This window comes from Armigeres subalbatus, chromosome 1 (genome assembly GCF_024139115.2).
Source record: "Armigeres subalbatus isolate Guangzhou_Male chromosome 1, GZ_Asu_2, whole genome shotgun sequence".
NCBI classification, from domain to species: Eukaryota; Metazoa; Arthropoda; class Insecta; order Diptera; family Culicidae; genus Armigeres; species Armigeres subalbatus.
Genome location: NC_085139.1, coordinates 52,902,075 through 52,922,433, shown reverse-complemented (window position 1 = coordinate 52,922,433; position 20,359 = coordinate 52,902,075). Strand labels below are relative to the sequence as shown.

The 20,359-nt window shown below is 43.7% G+C and overlaps 1 protein-coding gene across 1 annotated transcript; it reads right to left on the bottom strand.

Moving 5' to 3' along the window:
• Positions 1 to 5,446: 5,446 nt before the first annotated feature.
• Positions 5,447 to 7,485, bottom strand: LOC134206176 (uncharacterized). Its single transcript, XM_062681867.1, has 2 exons — positions 7,192 to 7,485; positions 5,447 to 7,132 (listed from the first exon to the last, which is right to left on the bottom strand). Exons 1-2 carry the CDS (start codon positions 7,483 to 7,485, stop codon positions 5,447 to 5,449), a joined length of 1,980 nt encoding a protein of 659 aa, XP_062537851.1.
• Between the last annotated feature and the right edge of the window lie 12,874 nt (positions 7,486 to 20,359).

Genomic DNA, 20,359 nt, shown 5'->3' with positions numbered 1-20,359 from the left:
CCGGAGGAATTCCTGGAGGAACTTCCGGAGGAATTCCTGGAGGAACTTCCGGAGGAATTTATGGAGGAGATTCCAGAGGAATTCCCGGAGGAACTTCTGGAGGAATTCTTGCAGGATTTTCTGGAGAAATTTCTGAAATTTTTATAAGAGCAGTTTCAAACAGAATACTTTGAGCTCCTGATGTGTTTTCATGATGTTTGAGCAGGCGCATGTTCAGTATCATTGCTATTGATGATAGGGCCCAATCTCCATATTTTCATCCCTGAATCCGGCCCTGGTTGAAATTTCAGAAGGTCAATTTCAAATTCAAACAGAGTACTTTGATATCCTGATGTGTTTTCATGAAGTTTGAGCAGTTGCATGCCCTGTGTCATTGCAATTGGTGATATTGCCCCTGCACTCCCCATTTTCACTCCTGAATACGGCCCTGGTGTAAATTTCGGAAGATCAATTTCCATTTGAAACAGATTTCTTTGTGCTCCTGATGTGTTTCCATGATGTTTGAGCAGTCGCATGCCCAGTTTCATTGCTTTTGGTGATATGGCCCTTGCTCTCCCCATTTGGACCCCTGAATCCGGCCCTGGTCAAAATTTCGGAAAGACAATTTGAAGTTCGAGCAGAATTCTTTGAGCTCCTGATGTGTTTTCATGAAGTTTGAGCAGTCGCATGCCCTGTGTCATTGCAATTGGTGATATTGCCCCTGCACTCCCCATTTTCACTCCTAAATACGGCCCTGGTGTAAATTTCGGAAGATCAATTTCCATTTGAAACAGATTTCTTTGTGCTCCTGATGTGTTTCCATGATGTTTGAGCAGTCGCATGCCCAGTTTCATTGCTTTTGGTGATATGGCCCTTGCTCTCCCCATTTGGACCCCTGAATCCGGCCCTGGTCAAAATTTCGGAAAGACAATTTGAAGTTCGAGCAGAGTTCTTTGAGCTCCTGATGTGTTTTCATGAAGTTTCAGCCCTGTGTCATTGCAATTGGTGATATGGCCCCTGCACTCCCCATTTTCACTCCTAAATACGGCCCTGGTTGAAATTTCGGAAGATCAATTTCCATTTGAAACAGATTTCTTTGTGCTCCTGATGTGTTTCCATGATGTTTGAGCAGTCGCATGCCCAGTTTCATTGCTTTTGGTGATATGGCCCTTGCTCTCCCCATTTGGACCCCTGAATCCGACCCTGGTCAAAATTTCAGAAGGTCAATTTCAAATTCAAACAGAGTTCTTTGAGCTCCTGATGTGTTTTCATGAAGTTTGAGCAGTCGCATGCCCAGTTTCATTGCAATTGGTGATATGGCCCCTGGTCACCCCTATTTTGACCCCTAAATCCGGCCCTGATAAGAATTTCAGAAGGTCAATTTCAATTGAAAATTAAATATTTAAAACTCCTGATTTGTAAAATTTGTGCAGCCGCATGCTTATTACCTCATGCAAATTTCATTGTAATTGAAATTTTAGCCCATACTCTACCATTGTAACCCCTGAATGCGGCCCTGAATTCAGTCAATCCTGCCCTACTAAAATGGTGAAAACATCGGAATCGACTAAAAATCTTTACAAATATCTTTTTGGGTTGGTTTGATGGGTGATTTGATAAATTTTGGGCATGAACACGTCCAGAATATTGAAGAGATGTTTGAATAATAGGAAAAACACCCCCGCGCACACTTATTTTTAGCAATAACTCGGACCTGAACAAAAATTTTTATTTGAAAATGTATCAGAGCAAACATATAGCTATTCCCATTGAGCACAAACGAAACCGCGAGCAATTCCGACGATCAGGTGCTGAATGCGAGCCATTTGAAAAAAATCCGTTCGTCCCGGGTCTTAGAGGGTTAACGATGTTAAACACATCTGATTACAAGATTATCAAATCGCACGGAACGAAATCCCGTACGCCGATCAATTTCCTGATGCTTCGAGCACGTGGCTCTCGCTCCCAGTCACATTATCGACCGAACCCAAGACCACGCGAGTGTGTTGAAAAGAAAATTACTTCCATCTTCCAGCTCTAGCCGTGGCTTCTACTGAAAGCGATTACCTCTAGTTCCAAAAAAACGAAACACCATCTAAACCCACCGATTCTACAACCTCCGGCTGCCACCACAACACGGTGCGATGGTTCCTCCCGAGTCTGAAGTTCCGCTACACACGCGGGGCCTTATCTGCCGAATCACGAGAGTTAAACATAATTATTATTTATAAAATCATTTTACATAATTACAGTCAATTTCACCTGAACGGTCCCGGCGCTGACGAAGACGAGGAAACGAGAATCTTTCCGAGTCGGTTCCGAAATGGGCGAAGGAAGAAGGTGGATTAGACTGGATCAAAAATTGTTGGTTGATATTTTCGGTGGTGGTTAACCAATATTCGTTAGATAAGAATAATTTAAAATTTCAGTCTGAGTAACTCAGAACTTCCAAAAATAATTTTAATTTAGTCACATGACAACGGATCAGCCTACGGCGGATGGCCTAGGAAGGGCGCAGCACGATGCTCTAAAGTAGTTCCTGGCATCAGCTGCTGGTTCGCTTTAATTTTTGGAGTGTTTCTCTCAAGAAGGGCCATCGATGTCGTCGTCGTTGTAGTCGACGTCATCGTCATCTATGGACATGCAAGTCCGACCGTGGCAAGTGTGAGCCGTGGGAGGGCGCTTTACTGTAGGAGGATGATGACAGCGGCTATTTTCTATTTGTTCAAGTATGATTGCAATTATGACGATTACCTTTGGAGGGCTTCACGGAAGCAATGTTTGTCATGTTGAATGCGTTGCGTTGCGATCATTTCGTACTTCAATCGAAGTAGTGTCATAATTACTTGTGGCCACTTATTGAATGTGGTCAAATTTTTAGGCAAGCATTCTCAGAGTTGCTTTTCTCATCTAAGTATTTTGCTCATACATAACAAATTTTGAAAGAAATAATGACCCTTGGCTAGTTGCGTTGCTACTGGAACTGTGTCTGCTTGATAATTCAGTTCAATAGGATGTTCCTCATTTGAACTAAATTCTGATTTTTGTTGAGCCAGTATAAGATGGAGCTTATCAGCAAACACAATGCTCCAAGAATTTGGCCTAGCACGGCACGGCAGTGTCAAGCCTGAGATGGCGGATTCGATAGAGATATCTCGTGTTGGAAACAATTTTATCGGCGTCTCTAGCCAATGAGTATCATTGTGCGCCAGCAACGGTGTGTGCATTTGGTAGGTATCGAAATCTCTAAATAAATAATTGAACAAAACTTTCGAACTTTACTCAATATGATTGAAACGCGATAGGTTTGGTCTAAGAAGAAATGCTGCTACATTGACAACTCAAATCAAGCCGAACAGGTAAACCAATTTGTGTTCTATCATGCCACCTCCCAATAGGTAATTGTATTGTTCAGTTTCGCATTTCAAATGTTTCAGGTTGCATTTCTGCACTATCATCGCTTTTAAAACCCAAAACCGATCGCAGTTTGGACGTCACTTTCATTTTTAGCCGATTTTCTTTTTTGGTTGACATCTGGTCGGTGCCAACACGATCATCACTCGATGACGCACGGAAACAGAGTAGAGTAAGATGACGGTTACTCATTTCAATAAGCACAAAATATTTTGAAATGTGTTGATTGATTCTTTCCCGATAGCACCCTTAATGGCGTGTTGTTCCTTCCCGGAAAAAGACGGCTGCGTAGAGGTGAGTTCTTTCAATTTCGATTCGTACCACCGAATGCACACCGATCGAAAGGGAACGAAAGAATGTCGTTTTCACTTAGAGGCAGTCAAATTGATATTGCTTTCTGAATGCCAGTTTAACGATTGTTTTATTGTTCGATGGGTGACGCGCGAGCTCGGAATCAAAGCCCGAAAGGGCTTTGGTTTGGGCACAATCAATCCCAATTAGACATCGAATGACGAATCGCCAGTTATTCGGTTTTAACATTGTTGGATTGAGGTTAAGGCCGTGTATTGGTCGGTGATAATGATTAGCTGGAAGTGAAGGTACTGCAACAACATAAGAAATTCTTGCATAAACAAACTCGGAGACAAGATATCTTCATCGATTCCGGGAAACCATCTCCGAACCGTGAAGAATTTCATCTCGTTAATTAAAAAATCCCAATTTCAGCAGCTGTCCAAGATGGCCACCACATCTCGTTGCAGAGTCGCTGATAGGCCCCGTATCACCTCCACACTGCGAAGTTGTCCGAATTGTGTTGTATGGTTTCCTGCCCGATGATGATGGAGAAGCCGAAGAACGGCAACGCGGAATTCCTGGAAGCGCAAACCGTGGAGACACGGAATCGGACAAAATACAGAACAAAATACGGGAAAAAATTAACGAGATTCGCAAACGACGGTTACACAACCCAGCGAGCAAACGAACGAAAGAACGAGCGCGAAACGTTTGCTGGGGAGGAGACAATTGCCCTCACTTCTCCTCGTCAGCAGATCTCACTCACCTGGACTTTTAATAAGCGATGAATACGACGACGACGACGACGGCGGTTGACTGCCAGTGGTCCTACACTAATGTAGGAACGGAACGAGCCGCCCTGCCTCCGTACATCCAGCTTCATCATCGTCGCAATAGCGAGACCACGAGAAAAGGCGCACAGTGGCCGGTTGAAGATCGAATCCTAGAAAGTTTGTCTTCAATTTCTTAGTTCTCACATCGGTCACAAGGTTTCCGACCATTTCGCAAATCTTAGTGATTGCGCGCCAAAATTCACCGCATGCTGTCCGGAGGTCTCGGACTCGGACGACTCGGATGTTGCCACAAACTTTTTTAAAACTAATTTTATTTGCTAATTATCTAATACATGCATTCATCTCTTAGTCTAGATGTTCCATGTTTTCTTAACACTATCAGATTTTTGGTTATATTTAAAACATTTCAATTGCCTCTGGCAGCTAGGATTTTTCCTTTGGTTCAATTGAACCATGTAGCAATTACAATGTTTTCAACTTAAACTAAACTTAACCTAATGTATACTAAGGATACAAGGAACTAATCGTTACAATAGAAAGTTGCAACGATTTTTGTCTAAAATTGTAAACTATATTTATTATTATTATCGTCTTTATTTAAGAGGTTTTCAGCCCTCGGCTGGCTCACCTCTGGTATCAGAAAAAAAAAAATAAAGGGTATTACATATCATTTTTACAAATTTGTTATTCTAGTTGTTGTTTTTAATAAAAAAGGAGATTTTCAGTGTTCCATCATAGATGGTGCGTATTCCGGAGGGTGTCCATTGTCGTTGCGGGGTCTATTGGGGTTCCAGGGTTAATTCGATTTGTGTTCCATTTTTTTGAGAGAGTAGTCCAATTTCGTTGCCGGGTCGGTTTATTTTTGAGGGGTTCAGGTCGTGTTCCGTGGTTTCTTGAGAATAGTCCAGTTTCGATGCGGGGGTCTTCATTCGTTGGGTTGTCGTGGTGTGATGCCAGGTTTTCTATTATATCCTAGTGTAGAGGTAGGCGTCTTTGAGGAAGTTAATTGTGTTCCTCTCGTCCAGCGGGTTGTTTTGCAGGGCCGAGTAGGCATTGGAGATGTTGTTGTTGGTGCGGGCTGTGTAGTAGATCGGGCATGTGCCGAAGATGTGGTTGATGTTCAGAGTGCAATCACACTCCTCGCATCTGTTATGTATGTTGGTGCCACCCAAGTTATGGGTGACGTTGGTGTGGCCCGTTCTCAGCCTGGAGAGCACCACTTGCTCGTGACGGTTGTCGCTGTCGTTGCCTGGTAGGGTCGAGTTCTTCAGCATGCGACAGAAGTTTCTCTGCCGTCGCCAGTCGTTTGCCCATGCTGTGGCGATTTCTGTTTTTACCCACAGTTTGGCGTCCGCTGCCGGGACTTCTCTGCTCATAAAGCCGTCGGTTCTTCCGAGATTGGCCAGTGCGTCTGCATATTCGTTGCCGGGTATTCCTGCGTGGCCGGGTACCCAGAGGAGTGTGGTGTTGCGGTTGGCTACTGATTCGATCGCTTGGATCCATGGATGCTTGCTGGCTGGTGACGCCAGGGCTGTTAGGACACTAGCCGAGTCCGAAACGATGAGGATTGGCAGTGTGCTGGGTATGGCCATGGCCCTGAAGATTGCGGCTGCTTCAGCTGAGTAGACCGTGCAACGGTCCGACAGTCGGTACGATTCATCGAGGGTGGAGGAGTAAATTCCGATGCCGACTCTGCCGGCAGCCTTGGACCCGTCCGTGAATCGGATGTCGTGTTTCTGGTACCTTTCCCGGATGCGGTTTTTGAAGGTTTCCTGTGCTACAGCTGGGTTTGGGTTTCTTGAGAGGCGTTCTTTGAGCTTGAGGTCTACTTTGGGAGGGGGGGTTTGCCAGTGTCTCGGTCCCAGGCGTCGGAGGCCGGCGATCTTGGGGATGCTTTTACCGCAGAGGTTGTGAAGAGCCGTGTTGGCGTTGTCGTTGAGGTAGTCGTGGTTTCGGCTTGCTTTTGTTCTCTCGGAGTGACCGATGGCCCTGCTGTAGAGGGCGGCGGTAGCTTGGAAACGGAAGGGTAGCACACCGGCCTCGGCGCAGGCCACATCCGCCGGGGTCGACGGGAGCAGTCCGGAGACTATCCGGATGGTCCTGTTATATGTTGGCCCTAGCAGGGCGATAAGGTTGTCAAGGTTGAGGCTGCTCAGCTCGATGCCGTAGAGGAGTCGACTGCAGATGATTGCATTCGCTACTCGGAGCCGCGTTGGGCGGTCGCTCCTAGATCTTCTTTTTGAAATGCTTTTTACGATGTTGATTCTGGATGCACATTCACCCCGTACTCGGTTGCAGTGGTCACTGAAATTGAGTTTCCTGTCCACTGTGACACCGAGGATCTTGCAGGTTTTCTTGGTAGGGATGGGGATTTTGTCGATGGCGATGGGTTGGGTTGGAGGTCGATGGTTGATGCTGCATATATGGGTTCGGGAACACTTACCCGCAGACATAACGTAGCCGGCTGATTTGGCCCATTTGGCCACGTCGTTGACGGCCGCTTGTAGTTTCCGCCGCGTAGCCTTGGGGTGCTTTCCTGTAACCACCAGCAGGACGTCGTCGGCGTACACCAGGATGTATATCCCTTTCGGTAGTCGGTCGAAGACGCCTTCCATCGCGATGAGGAAGAGGGTGACGGCAATTACTGAGCCCTGGGGGACCCCGGTTTCTTCCTTGGTTTTAGTTTAGCTCTTGATGTTTGGTTTCCTACCAGGACCCTAAAGGTTCGGTCTGATAGGAAATTTTTGATGAACTGCAACATGTTGCCGGTAATCCCCCACGACTTCAGTTTTTTTAGTACACCGGGTGTCCAGGTGCGGTTGTACGCCTTCGAGAGGTCCAACGATGCCATTTCGACGTGGTGCTCTTTCCTTCTTGCGTCGTCCAGTATTTGACCCAGTGCGGCGAAGTAGGTGTTGGTACCCTTGCCTGGTCGGAACGCGTGTTGCCTGTTATCCAGGTGGCCGCCTCTCTCCAGTAGCTCGATGAGCCTTCGATTGGCCATTCTATCCATTATCCATCAACAAGGCGTGGCAAGAAGGAACGCTCCCGACACAATGGAAGTCCAGCTTCGTCGTGCCCATTCCGAAAGGCCGCGGCTCTCCCAACGACGTCGACAACTACCGACCCATCGCCCTCACCAGCGTAAACTATATTGTTGGAGATTTGTTGCAATGTCTCAATATTAGAAATTTTATGAAGTTCATTGGTACCACGGAGGCAACTCCAAAATCATTTTCAAAATTTTATTTTGAATCCTCTGAAGTATCTTCTTTCTGGTATTGCAGCAACTAGTTCATATTGGCACAGTATACAACATGGCTGGTCTAAAAAATTGTTTGTAAATCAAAAATTTGTTCTTAAGACAAAGTTTTGATTTTTTGTTTATAAGTGGATATAGACACTTAACATATTTGTTACATTTGGGTTGAATGTGAATGTGAATGTGAATGCTTCATTGTGACATTCAAAAGTTAATGTTTGATCTAGCAGAAGTCCCAAATGTTTAGCTACGCTAGATCAAATAATTGGAACCCCATTCATAGTGACAACATGTCTGCTAGACAGTTTCAAATAAGAAGCTCTCGGCTTATGTCAGAAAATTATAAGCTGAGTTTTCGAAGCATTAGGGGAAAGTTTCCAATTTTTGCAAGTAAGTGAAGAAAATATTCAAACTTTTTTGCAATCTACTACAAATGACACGAAGGCTTCGCCCTTTGGCTGGAAGGCCCGTGTTATTTGCAAATAAAGTTTTTGACACCCTGGTGGTAAATCAGGTAAGTCAGAAGTAAAAATTTTATACAATATGGGCCCCAGTATGCTGCCTTGGGGAACACCAGCTCTTACAGGAAATCTATCAGATTTAGAATTCTGATAGTTTACCTGCAGTGAGGGATCTGATAAATAATTTTGGATCAGTTTAATAATACACATAGGAAAATTAAAATTATTCAATTTTATAATCAAATCTTCATGCCAAACACTGTCAAATGTTTTCTCTATATCAAAAAGAGCAACTCCAGTCGAATATCCTTCATATTTTTGAGCCGAATTAAATTCGTAGCTCTTAATAATTGATGAGTGGTTGAATGCCCATGGCGAAAACCAAATTGCTCATTAACAAAAACAGAATTGTCATTAATATGAACCAGCATTCTATTTAAAATAATCTTTTCAAACAGTTTGCTTATTGAAGAAAGCAAACTAATTGGGCGATAACTAGAAGCCTCAGCTGAATTTTTGTCCGGCTTCAAAATTGTAACAACTTTGGCGTTTTTCCATTCATCTGTAAAGTATGCCAATTGGCAGTTGACAATCAGACTTCGTGGTGCGAGGACGTATATATACTCTCTAATCGCATTGTCTATAACCTCAATTATTTGTGATCAGCCACGTGGCTGTTGAGATATTTTTTTCGCTCCGGGTTGAGTGCAACATGGATGACGGACTAGTGAAAAATACACTGGCGTTTCAGTTCCCTCAGGGGGCGCCAGCACCGTCGTTGGTGGAAATGGCGCGGTTTGTGAAGAACCTCGATGCCGATCTTGATTCTATGGAAACAAGTTATAAGCTGTCAGAAGAAAAATGTGTTTGTGTGAAATTCAAATCGTTACAGGCGATGAAGGAAGCGCAAACGCAAATCCCAGAAATTTGCGTGTTTCGTTATTCCAACGGAGAAAAAGTGGAAGTCAAAATGGCAATAGCAGGCTGCTGTACCAAATATGTGCGAATCTTTGACTTGCCCCTGGAAGTTCCGGATTCAGAAATCTCAGCTGTGCTGGGCAGGTACGGAATCGTAAAAAGAACAGTCAGAGAAAAGTTCCCTGCAGATCTTGGGCTGAACTTATTCACCGGTGTACGAGGTGTATACCTGGATATAAAGAAAGTAGTCCCGGCTTCGCTATTCTTTCTTAATCGGAAAGGCCGTATTTTCTACGAAGGGCTCAAGCAGAGGTGCTACATGTGCAAGGAGGAAGGACATTTGAAAGTGGACTGTCCACAAAAAAGCGGTGTCAAATCCTCTATTAACGCGATACCGGTGGAGAGAAGCAACGTGACGGGTGGACCGAAGAACAATGGTCCAAATACAACAGCTGCGGATGACGGAGAAGAGACCATCCTACAAACGCAACAGTCCCTTGTTGCAGAACAACCAAGCTATTCATTTGTGTTGAGTGGCAAACACCAGGAAAAAGATGACACAATGAGTGTGCCGAAAATGACCACGTTGGTATCATCACGTAACAAAAGTGCAACCACAGATTCAGATCATTCTATTGATTTGATGGAATCTGAGGCAGACAGCAAGGACAAACATGCGGTGAAACGACAACACTCAACCGAAGAGTCAGTTGATACCGACGATGAATTGCTACCTGATTTTACAAAGGTAGTTGGGAACCGCAGATCCACACGATCGGGGGTGAAGAAAGTGATGACACCCCTCGAAACTATTTCTAAAGAATCGCTACAGTCGGGTAATCGGCGTAGTTCCAGCAAATAAGTGAAATCTCACGAGTGTAAAGCAGTGTTGGTGCATTTATATTCGTTGATTACTATAAGTGATGGTGTACATTAGAAGATTAGCGACGATTAATATCAACGCAATTGAAGTGCTAGCCAAAAAGATGTTACTGAAACAGTTTCTGGAAAAAAATGATATAGATATAGCCTTTCTGCAAGAAGTTCAGTTTGACGACTTTTCATTCGTACAAAGTCATGTAGCGTTGGTGAACATCGGTGAGACAAATAAGGGAACGGCCATCTTAATCCGTAAGTCACTGGAATACTCGCAGTTACTACTGGATCCTGGAGGAAGAATTATTTCGGTTTCGATGGACGGTGTGAATTTTATTAACGTGTATGGTCATTCCGGTGCGCAATATAAAGTGGAGAGATGTGCTGTTTTCCGATACTATCGCAGTACACTTCAATAAGCCTGAAACAGTTGGTAGTGTTCTCGCAGGAGATTTTAACTGCGTGTTAGACGCCAAGGACTGCAAAGGTAAAATGTACAACTATTCAAGCGGCTTAAAATCAGCTGTGGAACTTCTTGATCTTCAAGATGTAGCGGTGACGTTGAAAAGTGCGAAGAGGGATTTTACGTTCTTCCGTGGAGAGTCTGCTTCTAGGTTAGACCGGGTATACGTATCTAAAAATTTCAGTACAAAAGTGAATCGATGTGTTACAATTCCCGTAGTGTTCTCTGATCATCATGCGGTAGTTGTTGATTACACAATCTCAGTTGATCAACGTGTTTGCGTGCACGGTAGAGGCTACTGGAAGATCAATGATTACCTGATCCACGATTCAAACATCCAAGAAGTGTTTAAAAGAGAATACGGTGAACTGAAGAAGAGAAGAAAGTATTCTGAAAGTTTTAGTGAATGGTGGTCCTATGATGTTAAGCGTAAGATTAGGCAGTATTTTAAACGTAAGTCCTTCGAGCTCAATGATACGAATAGACGGAGAAAAGATATATGGGAAAGAAAGCTAAGTGAGTTGTGGGAAAAACAGAAGAAAGGTGAACAGGTGTCTGACGAAATCAGTGTTGCTAAATCGAAGATACTGGAAATTGAAGTGAATAGGATGACTAGCTACGCTAGCCGGTTTCAGCCATTATCCTTGCTCGAAAGCGAAAAAATCGGGATTTATCATGTTTCAAAAATGATCAAAAGAAAATTGAATGGATCTACGCTGGCTCTAAGAAAAGAAAACAAAATGATAACAAATCACGACGAGGTCAAATCGATGGTGAGTGAACATTACAAAACTATTTTCAAAAAAAGTTCTACGAATCGTGCGGGTCTTACGTCGTTAGAATTTCTAAACAAAGCATTCAGTGAGATGTCGAAGGAAAAGTTAATCGCTCCAATCTGTGAAGTAGAACTATTTAACACCATTAGTAGTGCTAAGAACAAAAAATCTCCCGGTCCTGACGGCATCACGTATGAATTTTATTCTATTCATTTCGAATTATTGAAAGTGGATCTTCTCAAGTTATTTAACGGTTTGTTAGATAATACAATTGTACCTATGGAAAATTTTTCTGATGGTGTTATAAAGCTCATTCCGAAAAAGGGAAAATCGAAAGATTTGACAGACTTCCGACCTATAAGTATGTTGAATACGGATTACAAGCTTTTCACGAAAATAATTGCTAATCGAATATCTGGATGCATAAGCGAGATAATTGGTGAAGGACAAACTGCGGTGGTACCAGGAAAATCGTGTGTCGACAACTTGGATGTCTTGCGAACACTTATTATTAAAGCGCAACAATCTAAAGCCAATAAATTTGCATTGCTAAGCCTAGATTTGGAAAAAGCCTTCGATGTAGTGGATCACGGTCAATTATGGGTAACTTTGGAAAAAATGTCCCTACCTCGAAATCTAATAACAGTGATACAACGCTTATACTCAGATGCCACCTCCAAAGTATTAGTTAATGGTACCCTTACTAGTGAGATCAAAATAGACAGGTCAGTGAGACAAGGATGCCCGCTTTCAATGACACTTTTTGTGATATATATCGAGCCATTGATTAGGCAAATATATGCTGAATTGAGAGGTATTTTAATAGATGAAAGATTCATTAAAATAAAAGCCTTTGCCGATGATATTACAATTATTATAAGAAACGATCAAGAGTTTGATATTGTTCTAAAAATACTAACTGATTTTTCATTTGAGGCAGGAATCAATTTAAATTATAAAAAGTCAGGATTCATAAGATTTAATAGTTGCAAAATCGGTCCTCAAATGATTGTGGAAAAAGAAGAAATTAAAATATTAGGTTTAATGGTATCAACTAGTTGGAAAGTAATGGTGGACAAAATTTCAAAAATCTGATAGCTAGTTTGAAATTTTCCTCTCATCAATTCTCTGCGAGAAGATTGAATTTGATAGAGAAAATAATTGTTTTAAATACTTTTATGTTATCAAAACTTTGGTACATAGCACAAATCATTCCTCCAGATAGTAAACACATTGCTGAAATAAAAATGATTACTGGACAGTTTTTGTGGAGCCACCATAATATGATTAGAGTGCAAAGGGATCAGTTGTATTTAGATAATAGTCAAGGAGGTTTGAAACTCATGGATCCAGAAACACAATGTCATTCGCTATTCATTAGGAATCTTCTGTATAAAAATACGATTAAAGTTATTAATCCGTTAGTTACGCAATACAATTTAAAGAACCTTACTATCAATACAAGGAAGATGCTGAGTCTCGCACAATCCGTTAACTCATTAGATCACTTGATAAGTAATAGACAAATCTACGATTTTCTACTTTCAAAGAAGACCAATGAAGTTAAAATAATACAAAAGCATCCAAATTTGCCATGGGAAAACATATGGGAAAATATAGCAAAACCGTTTCTAACCACTCAAGCTCGATCAATTTTGTTCGAGGTTTTAATGATTCATATCCAAATAAAGTGAAAATGTATAATCACAATTTTACACGAATTGAAAATTTGAAGTGCGACGTGTGTGGGAAGAAGATACAAATATACACAGAATAAAAGAATGTAAAAATTCCAAAATTGTATGGGACTGGGTTACAAATATTGTCAAATCCAAACTATGTCAGAGATTCGTATCTGTAGAAGAAATCTTGTATAAAACGATCAATGATAAAAACTTAAGAGCGAAAAGCGCATTGTGGCTTACAGCAGAAGTAATAGCATATAATATGACCAACTTTAAAAACGGCAATTTGTTTTGTTTCAAGAAACGTATTAGGACATGTAGATGGAATAACAGAAGTTTATTCGACAAACACTTTGATAGATTTCTTAATATATGTTAAGAATGCCCGAAAAGATGGATGTAATGAAACTTAACGAACATCATAATTGTATTTAGAATACAATACAAAAATGTATGCAACTCTAGGTTAAGTTTGTAAATTGATGAAATAATAAAAAAAAAAAAAAAAAAAAAAAAAAATTGAAAACATATGTTAAATAAATTAACCAAAAAGGATAAAGAGCTCTCAGGAAGTTTTTTGATAAGTATGTAGAAAATACCATCATCACCCGGGGCTTTCATATTTTTAAATTTTCTAGTAATAGATCTCACTTCATCCAAATTAGTTCCCAACGAAGGGTCAAAAACATTCTCTTGATTGAGAATGGCTTCGAAGCTCCGTGTAACCTGATCCTCAATTAGACTAGTGAGACCTAGACTAAATTTATGGGCACTCTCGAACTGCTGAGCAAATTTTTGAGTCTTTTCGCTTTGTGTTAATAAAGTTTTATTTCCCTCTTTAAGTGCTGAAATTTTCGTTAATTTCCAAAAGGGTTTCGACTGGGATCCAACTTCAAGACATTATTTCAATGTTGGTATTTCTCAGAATAGCGAAACGTTTTGCCTTTCTCGTATGTGTGTATGTATGTATTTGTGCGTGGATTTTTTTTTAGCAAGGGTAAACGGAAATCTGCATCCAGACACCTGAGGAGATTAACTCAGGTAGTGTGGGGATGGGTATGTCATGTAACTCTTACCCGACCCACTAAACCAGAACCCTTTCGCAAGTCCGTACCCCTGGCCCGCAATTAAACAATACATCAGGGGGGGGGGTCTATTGAGAACGCTCACGCCTATGCTAACGCTCTTGACGTCAATACACACAACATCGACTTCAAGGGTGACCAACTGTCGATCGCAAGCTATGATAGTAACCTAGCGGTCCGTATCATAATTTCACGTTGGAGACGAGCACCCCGACAACAACCACCGCGCATGAACCGCAATGACCTCTATATCTACATACGGAGGTCCCCGCAGTTCACCCGCGACATGTTGGTTGTCGGGGTGAGCAAAGTGTTCACTGCATCACAGGTGCCCTTACTACATTCGTTCGTTTTGTTCAAGACGACACCACTGCTGCAGTTTCGACATAATCTGTTGAGATGCTGTGTTAACCGCATTCCATATAACTTCCTCCCGGCACATCCTCTCGACGAAGTTGTCCGGGCTTGTATCCATACCGCTAACAAGCAGCATGGCATTGCGTTCTTCCTCGAATCACGGGCATGCGAACATCATATGCTCTGCCGACTCTACCTCATTTACACATTCTGGACACTCCGCAGAATCTGCGAAGCCAAACCTGTGTAGGGATTTTTTAAAGCAACCACGTTTAGACAACACCTGTGTTAGGTGGAAGTTGACCTGACCATGTTTTCTATCGACCCAGTTGGACACATCCGGAATCAGTCTGTGGGTTCAACGACCTTTGACTGCAATGTCCTATGCTCTTTGCCATTTGAGCAGCAAGGCTGCTCTCTTAAAACGTCGCACTTGCACCGAGTCGCTTTCGTTGTAGCACTCCACATCTTCCTCTAGGAGTATGTCTATCGGCATCATCCCAGCTATAACGCACACCGCCTCATATGATATGGTGCGATATGCGCTCGCGACACGTAGGCACATCAGCCGGTGTACTCTGATCAATTTCATTACATTGTACTCGGCCTTTAGTGCCGGCACGCCATAACGGATGATACACAATGCTAAGCCAGCTATCAGCCTACGCACTTGACTATGCACCGCCGATCTGTTGGACATCATTCGTGATAAAGATTTTATCGCCAATGAAGCCCGCTGACATGCATAATCGACGTGGCTCCTAAAATTGAGCTTATCGTCGATCATCACGCCCAGATGCTTAAGAGACCTCACGGAGTTAACTGTGCAGGTCGCTACTCTTATCCTCGCTTGCTGCAACCCATGGCAGTTATGCACCACCACGACTTCCGTCTTGTGATGTGCAAGAGACAACCGCCTCGAGTTGAGCCATTCCTCCACTCTGCCAATCGCGTATGAAGCCTTCAGTTCGACTTCGTCGATAGTGTCTCCTGTTACCTCTAGCATTACGTCATCCGCGAAGCTTTCTATTTTCACACCGGCCGGGAGACTTAAGCGTAATACTCCGTCGTACATAATATTCCACAGAACCGGTCCGAGGATCGATCCCTTTGGCACACCCGCAGACACTACGATCGACTTTTGACCAGCATCCGTGTCGTATATCAGCACCCTATTATGAAAATAAGTTTTCATTATCCTACACAGGTAATCCGGAACTCTCAATCGGTGCAGGGAGTCAGCAATAGCTGCCCAGCTAGCATTGTTAAACGCATTTTTTGCATCAAGTGTAATCAATGCGCAGTATCTAATAACTCGCCTGTTCAAACCTCTCGCTATCTTGACCGTATCCGCTACCGTATCCTGGATTGCTTCGACGGTGGAACGACCTTTACGGAAGCCATACTGGTTGTTTGATAGCCCACCAGTACGCTCGGTAGGGGAAGGGAGGTAGACTTGATCCCCGGGGAGACTTGATCACCCCCTGTTTTATCGAGAACTAAAGTAGTTTTGTTCTAGCGTATTTTTTAGTACAGATCCTCTAGACAAATGACCTTTATGTGGCGAGTTATTTTTTGAATTGACAAACTTATTTATTCTGCACAGCGGTTTGTATGTTTTGACCTTCCAAAAGATTTTTTTATTGGCCACGCAAAATTTGAACAACTTTTTATAACAATGACCAAATGCTTTCATTTTTTCACAGCACAAAGCCATAAATATGCTTAATGATCTGTACTGATGAAAATTTCAACATTCCATCAAAGTTTTAGGATATTTGGATTTGAAGTTATTGCCTCAATATGGGGACACTTGATCCCCCCTTAGTCACCCATACAAAAATTTGGCGAAAAAATTCAAAAAAATATAAATCTGTTCTCAGGCTTCTATTTTTTTGTACATTTGACAGATTTGATGAAGGATTGGCAGGAAAAATTATTTATTGCGTAGATATCGTAGAAAGGGGATCAAGTCTCCCCAAATTTTAAAATTGCATGTGCTGTCGAATTCAATAACAAAAATCGTTCATGTATACGCACAGCAATTCGAAAATCACGCGTATTTTGAAGGAAAAATATTTAAAAAATCTGAGGGCACCTTTCTAATTTTATCAAAGCAAGTTATTGGAGAGGGATCAATTTCCCCCGAATATTTTAAAAGTCGATTTCTGACAGCAATCCAAATCATCCAAATCATCGAAAATCAGAAAAGGGGATCAAGTCTACCCAGTCTCCCCTATAGGTCGACAATCTGTTCAGAATAACCCTCTCAAGAAGCTTACCAGCTCCATCGAGGAGGCAAATCGGTCTGTATGCCGAAGGTTGTCCCGGGTATTACCCAGGCTTGGGCAATAGCACCAATTTCTGTCGTTTCCAACGATCTGGGAAGTTTCCTTCATCCACACAACGTTGAAGGCAGCTCCTGAACATATCTTGAGCGGCAAGAATCGCGCCAGGTTCGGAATACCATCTGGACCCGACGCCTTTCTTTCTTTTCTTTTTGTTGGCATTACATCCCCACACTGGGACAGAGCCGCCTCGCAGCTTAGTGTTCATTAGGCACTTCCACAGTTATCAACTACGAGGTTTCTAAGCCAATTTACTATTTCTGCATTTGTATATCATGAGGCTAACACGATGATACTTTTATGCCCAGGGAAGTCGAGACAATTTCCAATCCTAAAATTGCCTAGACCGGCACCGGGAATCGAACCCAGCCACCCTCAGCATGGTCTTGCTTTGTAGCCGCGCGTCGTACCGCACAACTAAGGAGGACCCGGCGTCTTATTGAGCTTAAAACCTCTTGCGGTTTCGATAAGCTCTTCGATAGTCACTAATGGGACCACGTGAACCGACCTATACGGTGTATCAGAGCAGTCTGGTGAATCATGCTTCGGGAACAGCCCCTCAACGATCCTAGCTAACATCTCCGGAGATCTCTCAGGAGGTGTGCTATTTGTTTTAGCCATCACTATCCTGTAAGCATCTCCCCATGGAGTGTTGTTTGCCATACTGCACAGCCTTTCAAAGCAGGCTCTTTTACTACACTTTATTTCGTAGTTTAGAGCTCTGCTTGCTGTCTGGAATGTCCGGCGTCTATCAAGTCGATCAACCTTGTTTCTTGCACGTCGTAGTCTTCTTTTGGCTTTAAGGCAAGATTTACGAAGTTCAGCTATCGCGTCAGTCCACCAGTACGCTGGTTTGCGTTTCCCATATGGCTTACACTTCCTTGGCATAGCCATGTCGCAAGCTCGTGTCAAGACATTCGTCAACTCGTCACCAATAAGGTTCAAGGTCCGATCTTCCCACTGTAATGATCCAATCAGCAGTTCTCGATCGAACTGTGAGGTGCGCCATCCTTGGTCAGCACCTCTGACCTTTCTCGTAGCTCTAGATCCAGTGGGGGTATAGCTAACCATAAAACGAAGTTCCTGATGGTCACTAGCTGTATAGTAGGGTGGCTCAAATTAGTATGGGAAAAACTTTTTTCATTTTTTTTATGGGCCGCCCTCTTATTCGGTTCTTTTTGATGCCCTGATGCTCTGGACAAAATTTCAGCCAAATCGGTCAACGTTTGGGTGGTGCTAAACTCGTTGGAAGTTTATATGCAAAAATGTATGCCCATCAAAAAAATTGAAAAAGTAGTTTATGAGCCACCCTACTGTATACCCTTCATGTACTCTCCAATCCGGATTCAACGTCCATCCCGCGCTGCAGAAGGTCACGTCGATGTATGATTTACCGTTCGGTCCTCTGAATGTTGACACTTGGCCTTCAATCAGCAGGAGTACATTAAGTCTCGCTAGAGACTCTAGCAGAATATGACATCTAGCGTTGGTAAACCGGGATCCCCAGTCCACCGCCCACGCGTTGAAGTCACCTGCTACTACTAACGGTTTTAAACCAGTTAGTTTGACCGCAAGAGTGTCCACTACGCTAGTATACTGCCCTATACACCATCTAGGAGGATAGTAACAGTTACAAAAGTAAACTCCGTTTGCCTTTGCTATAACGATACCCTCATCGTTAGGAGATGATATTATCTCCTGAATGGGGAACCGCCCGCAAGTTCAGATTGCCACCGATCCGGACTTGTCTGCAACCCAACTGCCGTTTCCAGCAGGGATGCGATATGGGTCGGACAGCAAGGCAACATCAGCTTTACACTCAGTAACCGACTGTTTTAGCAGCGCTTGCGCTGCCTCGCAGTGGTTTAAGTTTAGCTGTGCTACTTGCATGTCTGGACCCTTCTAGAGGCCGGACAGGCCTGTGCACCGGTGAGGTGTCTGTTATCTGTACTAGGGGGACAGATCCGACACCTCGGTGCGGCCTGACAGGTGTGAGCTTTGTGGCCTTCAGCTCCACACCTGCGGCATAGCTTACTACGATCGGGACCCCGACAGTCAAAGGATTTATGACCGTAGACGAGGCACCTATAGCAGGACTGAGGTGGCTGGATTATGCTCAACGAGCATACCGACCAGCCCACCTTCAGCTTAGCCTTATCTAGTACCTTCTTGGCATCGGCCAGAGGCACTTGGCATGTGGCAACCTGCATCCCAGCAAAGCTATTACATAACCGAATCTCGGATTCCTGGAGTTGGACGTTTCACTGATCTCTCAGAGCGTCCACCAGGTCCACAGCTTCGGTTATTTCTTCCAGGCCGCGGCACTGGATGACCGATACTGGGCGTAGGGCTCTCACTTGAACCCCATCACCCAGTACCTCCTCAGTCAACTTTTTATACTCAGCACACTTCTGAGCAGCATCCCGTTTTAGGACGAGAATTATCTCGCCTTTCCGCGTTCGACGGATGCAGTTGACGTCGCCTCCTAGGCCAGTAAGCTCAGCATCGCTCCTCATGGCCTTCAATACATCGGCATAGCTTTTATTGTCAGACTTGACAATGATCGCTTCGCCTCTGTCCGTCCACTTACCCTTACACGGGATCTACCCTTCTTAGCAAATGTAAGTTGCGTTCCAACTGCCTCCTTGCCTGCGGCTTCTTTCGCTCGTCGCTTCGTCTTCTTGGGATTTACAACCACAGTCCAGGGTTGTTCATCGTCCCGGCGAACTTCAGTTGCCCTCCTAGGTGGAGGCACTGACTTCCTCTGTTCCTTAGGATCGGCAATTTGCACGACCCTCTCCCGGCGTGATACAGTTTCCTTCCTTGGTGGAGGAACTTGTTTCGATTTGTTTCGGCCTGCACGACCTTACTTAGCTTCGGAGTCGCTCCGTTAACGGCCATGCGTTTTTGAAGTTCTGCGGTATGGCTCTCGGCCAACCAAGGCTTCTCATCAGTGAGGCGACGAATCTTTGATTCAGCCTCCTCATTGACCTTCGTCGCCTGGCTTATCGCCAACTCCTTTTCCTCAGTAAGAAGGCGTATCTTCCGTTCTGCCTCCTTACTGGCCTCTAGTAGGAACCTCCAATCCGACTTCGCCTCTACCACCACCGAGCAGAGGATTAGTACGGCCTGTTTGAAGTCCCTACTATATCTGCAACGGTTGTCCAGAAAAGACATAATCAGCCTTCCTCGTGGCTGGTCATCAACGACTTGGGTTAGAGTAGGGCCGTTCATTTTTACCTCAACCGGCACATCCTCAGACCCACCACGAGCCTCCCCGTCGCCTTCTCCCGGCGATCTTTGGAGTGATCTATTAAGGCCACTTCGTCTGGTGAAAGTATTCTTCTTTTCGTCAGACCCGCCATCAACATCATCAACGGTATTTTTGTTAGAATTTAAAAAAATCATTGCTATTGGGGGGACGGCTGCTGTAGAATCCTGCTGGAGTAGTCGCCTATTGCGATCCCATGGTTATCTATACATACCTTGCGGCATGCAGGGAGGCCATGCGAGGGTTGACACTTGCGTGTTCAGAGCCAGATCAGCGCAAGTCAGGAATGTTCATCTGAGCCTACTCCCACGCAGTTGGTCAGACTGGTGGCAGAATTGTACCGCATGCTATAAGGGCCACCACGGTTTTACGGGAC

Excerpts from the sequence above, each read along its gene's own strand:
- LOC134206176 (XM_062681867.1), bottom strand. The coding sequence starts at position 7,485 with ATGGCCAATCGAAGGCTCATCGAGCTACTGGAGAGAGGCGGCCACCTG. Across the intron at positions 7,133-7,191 it reads ACCGAACCTTTAGGGTCCTG|GGCTCAGTAATTGCCGTCAC; the intron begins GTAGGAAACCAA and ends GGGGTCCCCCAG.